At 43.3% G+C, this 13,487-nt stretch overlaps 1 protein-coding gene across 43 annotated transcripts in view; it reads right to left on the reverse strand.

The window, feature by feature from the left end:
* Window positions 1–13,487, reverse strand: part of tjap1 (tight junction associated protein 1 (peripheral)) — a 34,781-nt gene that overhangs the window by 10,918 nt on the left and 10,376 nt on the right. For 39 of the 43 annotated variants that reach the window (XM_051395692.1, XM_051395690.1, XM_051395683.1 and 36 more), the window contains exons 1-6: window positions 13,223–13,487; window positions 9,599–9,627; window positions 6,964–7,125; window positions 6,110–6,176; window positions 4,956–4,985; window positions 3,188–3,295 (exon numbers count right to left, since the gene is read on the reverse strand). The exon at window positions 13,223–13,487 is cut by the window's right edge and continues 762 nt beyond it. In XM_051395692.1, the coding sequence (XP_051251652.1) occupies window positions 3,188–3,295; window positions 4,956–4,985; window positions 6,110–6,176; window positions 6,964–7,125; window positions 9,599–9,627; window positions 13,223–13,487 (661 nt within the window). The remainder of the gene's footprint in view (window positions 1–3,187; window positions 3,296–4,955; window positions 4,986–6,109; window positions 6,177–6,963; window positions 7,126–9,598; window positions 9,628–13,222) is intronic. The other 4 variants (XM_051395694.1, XM_051395695.1, XM_051395693.1 and 1 more) reach the window with 3 other exon arrangements.

Here is a 13,487-nt window from a genome sequence, read left to right on the forward strand (position 1 = left end):
CTTAGAGACTCACTGTCTAAAGATATAGTTACTCTAGATGGCATTACCTTGGCCTCTAGCACCACTGTCAGGAATCTTGGAGTTATCTTTGATCAGGATTTGTCATTTAACTCCCACATAAAGCAGACCTCTAGGACTGCCTTCTTTCATCTACGTAATATTAGAAAAATTAGACACATACTATCACAGACAGATGCAGAAAAACTAATCCATGCATTTGTTACTTCAAGGCTGGATTACTGCAACTCTTTATTATCAGGTTGCCCCAATAAGTCCATTAAAACGCTCCAATTAATTCAGAACGCTGCAGCACGAGTACTGACAGGAACTAGAAAAAGAGATCACATCTCTCCTGTACTAGCTTCTCTGCATTGGCTCCCTATAAAATGTAGAATTGAATTTAAAATCCTCCTCCTCACCTATAAAGCTCTTCATGGTCAGGCCCCTTCATATCTTAAAGAGCTCATAGTACCCTATTACCCCACTAGAACACTACGTTCTCTGAATGCTGGGCTACTTGTGGTTCCTATAGTCTCTAAAAGTAGAACAGGAGCCAGAGCCTTCAGTTACCAAGCTCCTCTCCTGTGGAACCAGCTTCCAGTTGTGGTTCGGGAGGCAGACACCCTCACCACATTCAAGAGTAGGCTTAAGACATTCCTCTTTGATAAAGCTTATAGTTAGGGCTGGATCAGGTGAGTCCTGAACCATCCCTTAGTTATGCTGCTATAGGCCTAGACTATCGGGGGATTTCCCATGGTGCACTGAGCTCCTCTCTTCCTCTCTCTTTCTGCACTCATTCATGTCCCTTTAATGCATGTTACTAACTCCACTTCTTCCCTGGAGTTCTTGTGCTTTCTCGTCTCGCAGGTTCTCATGGATCCTGGTGGAGCCTCCTGCCATGGTCCTGCTTGACTGCCATTGCCAATACTGTTCTCTCTGTCTCTGTCTCTTCTCTCTCTCTCTCTCTCTCTCTCTCTCTCTCTCTCACACCCCAACTGGTCGAGACAGACGACCACCCACCTAGAGCCGGAGGATCTGTCCTAGGTTTCTGCCTTTTAACAGGCAGTTTTTCCTTGCCCTTGTCGCCAAGTGCTTGCTCATGGTGGTACTGTTGGGTCTCTGTAATTAATGTTAAAGAGTTCGGTCTAGACCTGCTCTATTTGAAAAGTGTCCTGAGATAACTTCTGTTATGAATAGGCGCTATACAAATAAAATTGAATTGAATTGAATTGAATTGATATGACTTGACGGAATACATTATGATACTGTATAGTTCAATATAATACAGTTTTCTATATTACTTCATATGGTTGTTTTCATCCAAAAATACAATTAGTAAGATCTTAGTAGAGTAGTAAACAATTTATTATTTTTTACTATTTATTATTATTTAACAGTCTGAACACAGACTGTTGAGGGAGGAGAGAGGAGGGTGGCTGGGGCGCACCTTGGTGTGTGTGTGTGTGCCTGCAGTGCTGTAACAGAGAGCCTCAGAAAAAGAGAAGGGGGGGGTGTTTGTGCCCAACGCTGCTGCTCAGTCTGTGTGAGCTTCAGACCCTAATGAGCGGCACGATGGATTGTTTATTTAAATATCAAGCAAGACCCGAACTGAGCCTTTGATATTGACCATCGGCAATCGCCGAGCAGGCCAATTCGGCGCCCAGGCCACCGGGAAATGTCCCGGTGCTCACAAAGGCCAGTCCGCCACTGGCGGTGGTCTTGACCGGTCTCGTTAAAAAAACCCGAGTCCACCCAGTCCGAGACCGAGACAAGACCGAGTAAAAATGCCCTTGATTCCAAGACAAGACCAAGACCCTCAAAAAATGGTCCACTGAGAATGTTATTTTTCATTTGAATGCTTATGCCGCTGGGACAGTGTGACACGCCGTAAAATTAATGAGCGACATCATTGCGTTGTAATCGATTATGGTCGGCCACTGCATCGATGCAGCATCGTCCATGTCTGCATCGTGATGCATCGATTATTTGATTGTCCGACACCTCTACTCTACATACTCCTCTTGGCCAAGAGTTAAGCTCTCTGAAGCCCTAGTGCCCTAGAGGACATCGTCCTCCTGGCTTTCGAATGCCGGTGATGGCGGAGGTGGTGGCGACTGTCGCTGGGCTGTAGCGAGACCACTACCTGCCCCCCTCACCTAATGGCTGTAATTTCCGAAGGAGAGCCTTAATCTGTGCAAACTCAGAGGTCAAACTGTCCACCTTTTGTGATAGGGCAACCTTTTTACGTTTGCCTGTATTAGGGTCTTCACATTTCTCAGTCCTTCGACGCTTGTGAGGACTTGGAGGTGGAAGACTGTCCCTGTGTGGCGGAGGCCGCTGTGCCCCAGTGGTCCTCTCTATCTGAGCCAGTCTGGCTGACCGCACCGCTAGGCTTAGGCAAGCACAATTCATGCTGCAAGTAGGTAGCCTACACCGTGGTTACCAGCGTGTCACACTGTCCCAGGTGCTGTTATTGTTGACAGTGATGTTAACAATATGATGTAGACAATCCCTTCTATCTTAAGGCGAAATAACTTATTGCTACTATATAGCCTAACGTAGCGCCGTCTGGAGCGAACACACTCCTGTACAGCAATGAATGTCAAGACTGAATATCTCCTTTTGTCTGAGCGAGCACACTCATGCACCACGATTGTCAAACAAAGGAATATCTATTCGACCAGGGGAGCGACAAAAGGTCGCTTCTTAATCAACTCAATTACGGGGTGGCTTGGCTCACGAGCACCCGCCGTCAGTGTGTGTGTGTGTGTGTGTGAGTCTCACTGATGGTGGAAATAAAAGTTTTACTTCCTTTAAAACAGTCGTTTTTTGAATGGAGTTTGGTGTGACAGTGTTGAGCAGAGGGGATTTGAACCTTAATTCCCCTAAACTGAGCTGACCTACCCAGCTAGCTAACTAGTAGCTAACGACTGATAGTTAGCTACCATTTCAATTACATTAGCTAACTTGCTAACTTAAGATGTGACTATAGGGTTAGGGTTGACCGCTGTGACTATATATATATATATATATATATATATATATATATATATATATTCATCATGTGGTTGTCTTTCCAACATAGATTAGCCTAGCACGTAGCATATCTAAGTACAGGAAAGGAAGAAGTTGACCGAGGTTTGCTCAACTTTGATTGGAGGATAGAGCAATGAAGGCGTGGACTCACATTGAGCTCCTCCAGTCGGTCGATGGTGTTCTTGGCGTCCAGCAGTTTGTTGGTGAGCTCCACGATCTCCTGGTCCATTGTCTTTTTGTCCCTCTCCACCTTCCGTAGCTGTGGGAGGAGCAGGAACATCATGTTAGATCATCAACTGTCAGACAGCCAATGAGGAGGCTGAGGCGACAGGAGGCGGGCCTTCATTCAGATCATGTGGGAATAGAAAGTTTAAACTGGTTAGACTCCACAGACGAGCTTCGTTTCTCCGCAGCTTTTATTTCATTTTGTTATTATTTATTTTAAGTTCACAAACTAAAAAGGAGTTTAAATCCTCCATACATTAATATCAAACTTTAGCTGTTCAGATGTTTTAAGTCTCCATTTTCAGTTTTCCCAGATAATGTGAATGCTGCACTTGCTAGCAGCACTTTACAGATGCATTATGGGATGCGGCGGTGTGGCGGCTGCTGCAAGAAGATCAATAAGATCCAATAAGATCTTGATCAAAGCATCGAAGCTCAAAGCTGAAATGTTATCAAGTTCCTTCCAGAGTAATGAGAAATGCTAGCAGCTAACACTAGCTAAGAACTAGCTAAGCTAGCAAGTTAAATGTTTCTGTTAGCGAGGACGGATCAGGAAGTGCAGTTAATGTTCATCTCCTACTGCACATGTGCAGAACAACACTGAGTTTAAAGAAAAACTAGTTTGAATTATTTGTAAAACTACTTTACAATATTTCATACGTTACATAAAGTCCGGGAGGCTAACATTAGCACCTTAGCTCCTGAACTGAAAAATGTGTGCTAGCTGACAGATATCATTGTATTGTTTGTCAGTGGGGAGGAAATTAAAACAACTTTGAAACAAGTACATTTAGCACAAGTGTGCTACACTTAGTTAGTTAGCCACTTAGCTGATGTTAGCATAGCTTAGCCCCACTGTTGAGTTAACGTCACAGATCCCACAATTACGTCCAAAGTCAAAGCTAACATTACTGCAAAGCTTGTGCAATATAATGTCATACTGTGGTTTTAGCTTGCTTGATAACGCAGACAAATTGCTATGTAGCTAACGTAGCGAAATAATGACCCAAACACCGTAGCTTTGTACTGTTACATACCGTAAAACTTCTAATAACCGGCATTATTCGGGCCTTTGTTAGGGGCCAGCATCTATTTGGGACAGGCCTTTAATTCCTAAAACTACTGCTTCTTTTCAGTTTGTTCATTTCAGCTCGTACTCGTTGTCTCGGTGCCGCCACCATGACACTGAACGGCAGCCGGCGTACAGACAGCGAGCAACAGACTGCACATGATAATCACAGCTCGGATTAATTTAATATAACACTTTGTTCTGATGGACCCTGATGGACTAAAGGAATATAAATAATGGAGGAACCAACTGTACGGACTTTATGAGCTGCTGAGTCTGAATGAACGTTAAACTTTAAGTAAACTAACATATCCACTCAGGTGGTATTTTGCTAGCAATAATGTAACCAAACGAGCTGAGATTAGCCAGCCAGCTGCAACCCAACCACGATCAATAACGTTATCCGGCGCCGACCGCCTGCAGCTGGTTTGTCCTCCAGCAGAATCCCATTCATAAAACCATCACAACACATTTATATAGGAGACTAAATACGAGGTCAGGACTTCAGACAGACGCTAGAGACAGCGGAGGAGGAGGAGTAGGAGGAGGAAGAGGAGGAGGAGGAGGAGGAGGTGGTGGTGGTGTAGGAGGAGGAGGAGGAGGAATAATGTGAATGAAACGCAACTGCATGAACCCATGTCTGACTGACGGCAGCCTGATGAAGGGGACGACGATGATGATGAAGATGAAGATGAAGATGGGTGAATCCATCAGAGAGCAGCATGAGAAGAAAGAGGAGAAAAAAAGAGATAAAAGAGAGATGAAGAACGACATCAGACAGAGGACAAAGACAAACAGGAAGTTTGGTTTGTTGTAACAAAATAAAACTTGTGTTTCTGAAGTTCTTTCTAAATGTTTGATATAAATTAAAGTCCTGATATCAATATTCATTAATATATTGATACATTAATTAAAAAATCTTTATTGATCTTGTACCAGCCCTTCATCAAGCTCCCAGCCCGTTAGCTGCTGCTGTTAGCTAAAAGCACGGCCAGAAACTTGGACTCCTGAGTTAGCATAGCCCCAATCAACCAAAGTCCATTCAGAAAACAAGCATTTTAAAAGCAGGACGCCGTTATTTCAGCATCTTATTGATCCGGTTATTGACTTTAAATCAGTAAAATGTGTTTATTCTGAGCTGGAGGTGAAAGTCGCCATTAGACAGACTTAACTGAGCGCGCTCAGTCGGTCTGCAGCAGGTAACCAGATAAAGAAATGTGTGCAAGCTCGTTACTGACGCCTCGTTAATGTCAGCAACAGAGCTGATGAGTAACCGTGGTAACGAGGTCACATGATCCTCTCCGTCTCATCCTGTTTTACTTTGACTCTCAGTGACCTCTGACCCCCTGCTCTGTTGCCCACGCCAACCATCCCGCTGTCCGTCAACTCCACTTTTCCACAGTTAATCAATAGACTGCCTCAGAGTGTGTTTTCATTTAGTCATCGATCAGTTATTGACAGGTTGATCAATGAGCCGCACGCACGCACGCACGCACGCACACACACTGTAGAGAAAACATAAACCATCAGATATTGATCAGCAGCCATATAACATCAACTCACAGACTCATCATCATCAATCTTATTATCAATCTTATTATTATTATTATTATTATTTTTAACTGTATTTAGATAATAATTATGTGTATTTATGTTGATATATAGATTCAATATCAGAACTAACAACAGTGATTGATCAATAATAAATCAGCAGAGCTGTCACGCTGATATCATACAGCCGCAGAAGTCAAAGGTCAGGTGAAGGAGGTAAAAGGTTACCAGAGCGTGAAGCTTCTCCTCCAGATCCTGATTGGCTCTCTGAGACGCCGTGTAGCTGTTCTGGAGTCTGCAGAGAGACGGGAAACGTTATTGTTTTTTGTTCGTGTTGTTTACACTGTCGAGTCACAGACGGGTCACAGACAAGATGAGTCTTAGCAGAGTCACAGACGAGACGAGTCTTAGCAGAGTCACAGACGAGTCAGACAAGTCACAGACGAAAGAGACAAGTCATAGCAGAGTCACAGACGAGACGAATCAGACAAGTCACAGACGAGTCACAGACCAAAGAGACGAGTCATAGCAGAGTCACAGACGAGCCTTAGCAGAGACACAGACGAGTCACAGCAGAGTCACAGACAAGACAAGTCTTAGCAGTCACAGACGAAAGAGACGAGTCATAGCAGAGTCATAGCAGAGTCACAGACGAGTCTCAGCAGACTCACAGATGAGACGAGTCTTAGCTGAGTCACAGACGAGTCACAGACGAGACAAGTCTTAGCAGTCACAGACGAAAGAGACGAGTCATAGCAGAGTCACAGACGAGTCTTAGCAGACTCACAGATGAGACAAGTCTTAGCAGTCACAGACGAGTCACAGACGAAAGAGACGAGTCATAGCAGAGTCATAGCAGAGTCACAGATGAGTCTTAGCAGACTCACAGATGAGACGAGTCTTAGCTGAGTCACAGACGAGTCACAGACGAAAGAGACGGGTCATAACAGAGTCACAGACGAGTCTTAGCAGAGTCACAGATGAGACGAGTCTTAGCAGTCACAGACGAGTCACAGCAGAGTCACAGACGAGACAAGTCTTAGCAGTCACAGACGAGACAAGTCACAGACGTATCAGCTCACCTGCGGAACTTGTCCCTCATCTTGTCCAGGTCGTCTCTGGTCCGGCTGAGCTCCGCCTCCATGTAGTGACGGCTGCCATCAAACTCCGCCTCCATGGCCTCCATCTTGTGGGTGGAGAGAGAGAGGCGGCGCTGCAGGTCCTCATTCTGCTGCTGGAGGATTCTGGGTAACAGGAGGAGAGGTCAGAGGTCACAAGAGGCAGAAAATCATCAAAGTCTGACAGATTATTTCAATAATTATTTCAATTATTTCATTTTTGACTGAAAGGACGAAGACATAACAAGAAATGTTACTTTCATTCTGTGTTGATTCTGGCGCCTCTGGTGGACAAGAGCGGTACTACTGAATCTGACCGATGGCAGAAATTATCAATAATTATACAGAGATGGATTCTATTGATACACTGTATCTTTATGGATTATTGATCAGAATACACTGTATCTGTATTGATGATGTTTAAGTAAAAGTAGAAATACTTCATAAAAGGATCACATATACAATGCCTATAAAAAGTTCGCCCCCCTTGGATGTTTCACCCTTTTGTTTCTTTTATACATGAAATCATGGTCAATATAATTTGGCTTTTTTGACAAGAATTTGCAAAAAAATGGGTTTTTACAAACTAATGTCAATTAATTAAAAATATATAAGGTAAAGAAGACGATTGCATAAATAATCACCCCCTTTAAAGTGACTGACCTAATTCAACAGAAGTCCAGCTAGTTGATGCCAGCAGTGTCACAATTAGTGAAATGGAGATCAGCTGATGTGTGTCAAGTGATTGTAGTATAAAAACACCTGTGTCTGGGAGGTCCAGTCTCTGGTTCATCAGTATTCCTATTACAATTGCAACATGAAGAAAAAAGAACACTCCAAGCAACTCAGAGAAAAGATCATTGAAAAGTACAAGTCAGGAGATGGATACAAAAAGATTTCCAACTCACTGGACATCCCACCGAGTTCAGTCAAATCCATCATTCAGAAATGGATGGAGTATGGCACTTGTTTAAATCTGCCTAGAGCTGGCCGTCCTCACAAACTGAGTGACCAGGCAAGAAGAAGACTGGTGAGGGAGGCCACCAAGACACCTACGACCACTCTGAAGGAGTTAAAAGCTTCAGTGGCTCAGATGGGAGAGACTGTACGTACAACAACTGTTGCCCGGGTTCTTCACCAGTCGAAGCTGTATGGGAGAGTGGCAAAGAGAAAGCCACTGTTGAAAAAAGCTCATATGAAACCTTGCCTGGAATTCGCCCAAAGGCATGTGCTAGACTCTAAGGTCAATTGGAAGAAGGTTCTTTGGTCTGATGAGACAACAATTGAGCTTTTTTGATCATCAGACTAGACGCTGTGTTTGGCGAACACCAAAACACATCACCACAAACACACCATCTCCACCTTGAAGCATGGTGGTGGCAGCATCATGCTCTGGGGATGCTTCGCAGCAGTAGGCCCTGGAAGGCTTGTAAAGGTAGAGGGGAACATGAATGCCGAAAAATATCGCCAAATCCTGGAGGAAAATCTGACTCAGTCTGCAAGAGAAATACAACTTGGGAGAAGATTTACTTTCCAGCAAGACGACGACCCGAAGCATACAGCAAAAGCTACACAGAAATGGTTCAAAGACAACAAGGTGAATGTTCTGGAGCGGTCAAAGCCCAGATCTCAATCCAATCGAGAATTTGTGGCTGGACTTGAAAAGAGCTGTTCAAGCCCGATCCCCGAGCAACCTGACAGAGCTTGAGCTGTTTTAAAAGGAAGAATGGAGAAAAATAGCAGTGTCCAGATGTGCCAGCCTGTTTGAAACATATCCACACAGACTCAGTGCTGTAATTGCAGCCAAAGGTGCATCTACTAAATACTGACCTGAAGGGGGTGAATATTTATGCAATCATCCTCTTTACCTTATATATTTTTATTAATTGACATTAGTTTGTAAAAGTCCGTCTTCACTTTGATATTAAAGAGGTTTTTTTTGCAAATTCTTGTCAAGAAAGTGAAATTATATGGACCATGATTTCATGTATAAAAGAAACAAAAGGGTGAAACATCCAAGGGGGGTGAATTATTTTTATTGGCATTGTATATGTGTATATATTGATATACTGATCACTAACAGTATATAGACTGATACATTGATCAGCATTAACACTGAGCACTGGACTCCCTGACTGGTCCCAGACCAACAGACTGCTCTGCACTGTGTGTTCTGAACCCTTTCTATCAGAACCAGCATTAACTGTTTCAGCAGTTTGAGCTACAGTAGCTCGTCTGTTGGATCAGACCACACGGGCCAGCCTCCACTCCCCACCTGCATCAATGAGCCTCGGCCCCCCATGACCCTGTCTCTGGTTCTGTTCCGTCCTTGGACAACTTTTGATAGGTACTGACCTCTGCAGACCGGGAACCCCCCACAAGCTCTGACCCAGTTGTCCATCACAATGTGGTTCTTGTCAAAGTGGATCAGATCCTCACGCTGCCCATTTTTCCTGCTTCTAACACATAAACTCTGTTTATTGTCTGCCTGATATACCCCCCCACTGACAGGAGCCCTGATACCCAGATAATCAGTGTTACTGGCAGTGCTCACTGTGTTAGTGCTGATCAGTGTATATATGAGAATTTAGTGTCTCACCTGATCCTGTCAGAGTCTGATAAAGCCTCCTGAAACAGAAAAAACACAGTCAGAACAAATAGGAAACGTAACAAAACGTATAACTTATTGATCTCATTATTACATTATTGTTGATGAAACAGTCAGCAATAATGTATATAACTATGTAATATAACAGTATATTCAGTTCGTATGAGGCTGATTTCTGACCAGTTAACCAAGTTAAAGTTATTCCACTCAAAACTCTTCATCATTCAAACATTCGACTGTAGGAACAACGAAAAAAGTCACTGCCGAGTCACTGCCGAGTCACTGGAAGAAAACGCCAACTCGACACAGAAAGGTTCTCCCCCAGCCGGGAACCGAACCTGCGACCTGATTATTTATTATCAATATGTGACGCGCCACGGAAAAACCAGCAACAAGTCGGCTGGGAGGAATTCACATAAACAAAGAAACTATCGTTTTTTTCAAAATTAGTGATTTTCGTTTTTTTTACAGAATGTGCAAGTTGAGATCATGAAGAAGATAACAGTATTGGTTGCCTTAAAAGTATACATTTTGTGTTTGAAATCGGGTATAGTTTCAGGAAAGGCTGGCGCTTCGTTGGGCGTGTCCGGCGATACAAGTAATTTCCATACTGGCTACCTGTGACCATTCACGTGCTTTTGTTATTTTTTTCGGCCAATCAGGGGCACGTTAGTAGCGAACCACATGGCTACTTATGTAGCCCCCAGCATAAATTCTGCTACTAAATCATGGCTGTACTTTAGCGAGACGCCGGATACTTCTGGTTTTTCCGACGCCGATTTCACTTCTGATTCTGATGAGTGCACTGACGATGAAAGCAACTGTATTACACTGGAGAACATCCCTAATCTACAGCTGACCTTAGCCGAAGATGAAGACGAGGAAGAATCTCTCGGCCTCGCACCAGAGGAGCTGGAGCGTAAGATATCAGACGCTATATCTATGGTAACATGTGAAGGGGATAAAGACAGAAATGGAGAAAATCCGTAACTGACTGCAAATGCTACAGAAGAACAAAGGAGAACTCTCTCATTGGGACACATTCATACAGCGACAAACTTTCTCCAGAGCCTATGTACAGCCAGACGAAGAGAAAGCGCCCCCGGACCACTTATTCCATCGCACACAATGCAGTCTGCAGGAATACTTTTCAGTTTCTTATGGGGTGAGTTTCCATTAACATCCAAGTTATCTACTTTGTGTTATGTGTTCATTCAAAGTTGCAGTCAAAGTCACAGGGATTACAAACTGTTATCTCATGTTTTCTGTTTTCATGTTTATACCTTAGTACTGAGCTAGCTAATAACAATGTAGGCTGTTGTTTTAAAATGATATGCACATCGAAACTAAGCTGTAATGGGAGGTTTTGGCTAGTAATGTGAGCATCTGCTGTTAATTTGAATAATGCTTGAATTGCTTGAATTGACTGTGATGCAAATGCTTTAGCAACTAGCTTACTGGAGGAACAGTTTGGATGAATACACCCAGAGTCAGGTGACATGGTGACAGTCTTCCTGTCCTGGCCCCACCTGGACTGAACATTGACAGGCAGACCTATCTTTATGAAAAAATCAGGCCTTTCTATGCTGACGAGGCAAGAGACATCACATGCCCAGCACCAAGGGTCACAACACAGAAGAGTCCACAGAAGAGGATGCAGATGTGATATCACCAAATAATTTGACTCTCCTTCACACCCTCTCCACAATGTGCTGATCAACCACAGGAGCTCATTCAGCAACAGACTGATCCATCTACACTGCACTTCTACATTTCAATATCAATTTAATTTCACTTATAGAACACCAAAACAATACACATGTCTCATGGCGCTTTACAGAGTTTTAAACAGATGTGGTTGTAGATGTGTAGATGTGGTTTATACCTTGGATTATCGCACAAGGGATTGTAACATCTTATCCTGTGTATTAATGAATGATATTCAGGGTGTTTTGTAATAAAAGCATTTCCATTTCAATAAAGTACCTTCTAATTCTGATCAGTCCACTAAAGTGCTTAAGGAAAATAACACTACATCAACATTAACTACATGATAACTGCTTTTGATAACCATTGTTGGCTAACAGATACCAGATGTCACTGAGTGCAGGGGGTAGGGCTTATCTTAATGAGATGCAAATGAGCACCATTGTGTTGACTAGGGAGGGGGTAAGAATTTCCTGAGGTGAGAATTGCAAATGTTGTAGGGCTGTTTTCTCCCTAAAGGGTTTTGAGATGTGCATACATTCAAATGGCCACAACTTCTTCAAATATTATCAGATTTCCATGTGTTAGACATCATTGGAGAGCTTAGAAACTACACTTTCAGAATCTGTAAATAACTCAAAATGCCTCTCGGGAGACTTGTTGCTGGTTTTCTCGTGGCTGGTCACATATTGTTAAAACTATGAATCAAACTAATTTTTTTTATGTATCAATGAGACTATGTTTGTTTCCTGTAAAAATCCTTTGTTTGTAACAATGAGCAGAACAATGTTGTGATGTGTTTTAACAAGTGAAAACTGTAAATGACACAAACAGGAAGTGTTTTTATTTATATTATTGATTGATTACCTCAGTGACCGTGAGGAAAGAGTGCTCAGATGACGACATGTGACAGTGATGTCAAGTCAATGAAGCGCCATCATAGAGACGGACGGATGTTTCCTCTTTATCGTCTGTCTCATCGATCTCTGTGGACGTATGGAAACACGTCCTCTACCAGCATGCAGCTGGGTTTTACTTGATGGATCCTCTCAGCTGATCGATCGCCTACAGAGCCGTGAAATCAATGACTCAGCTTCTGTGAATGGAGCGGCTAAAAGGCCAATCAGATCGCTCTGTTGAGCGGCTGCAGGTTCCCGCTGTGTGAGGGACTGTTGATCAGTTTCCTCAGGAGTCATTATTGCTCATATATAAGAACAGCATGTAGAGATGAAACTCTGGGGCTGCTTGCATTAAGATTAATTCATGTTTCATCTCTTGACCTTTGCCCTGTTGCATTCTGGGTATTTCACGGACTAATGGAAGCTGTCTGAAGACTTGATTTATTACTTTAAGAATTTACACAAAGACACAAACAGGAAAGTTTGTTCTCAACTTAAAAGTGCCAGATTTTTGAATGGAGTTTGGTTTGTGTCTGTTGGATACAGCATGGTTTATAAAAAGTCTATTAACTGAACTCCATTTGTATTAAAATAATAACTGATAAGCTTATAGTTTGTTCCCTCTTCTAAAAGGAGGTTTCAGTCCTTAAATAATCAACTAGTTACTTAATCAACTTAAGCTAACGACGCTCTGTGGGGACCCATGGGTTGGGGTTGAGGACGACTGATTGACCGATTAATCTGCTTATCTTTTATTTTTAATTGTTATTTAAAATGTTCGACGGTCTGAGGAGAAAGAAAACAGCAGACTGATGGCGACTGATTATTAAAACGATCAGTGATTAGTCACAGCGGCGTCGTTACCGAGTCACAGCGGCATGAAATTACTATTTGTTGCATTGTAAAAAAAAATGTGGTTTATTTCTGATCCAACCATCGGGGGCACAAACACAGGAAGTATTCAACAAGGAGGAAGAGGAAGAGGAAGGTCGTCCCTCCTCTGACCTACCTTGATGTGAGCCAGAAGAGACTGATTAGAAACAGGTCTTTGTTTGTGTCTCTGTGACTCTTTTGTCTCCATCTTTACCCCCATTACTTCCTCTTTAGGCCCCGCCCTCTCCAGGATGTCACCCTTGTGATGCAGGGTTTCCCGTCCTGCCCCGTCCTCCTGCAGGGGCTGGTACCAGCTGCCAGGCCGCTGCACAGACGACACCCAGTCATCCCAGCGGCGAGTCCGGACAGCGGGCGCTCCCTCTGCCCGCTGCTGCTTCCTG

The sequence above is a fragment of the Dicentrarchus labrax genome, unplaced genomic scaffold (genome assembly GCF_905237075.1).
Source record: "Dicentrarchus labrax unplaced genomic scaffold, dlabrax2021, whole genome shotgun sequence".
NCBI classification, from domain to species: domain Eukaryota; kingdom Metazoa; phylum Chordata; class Actinopteri; family Moronidae; genus Dicentrarchus; species Dicentrarchus labrax.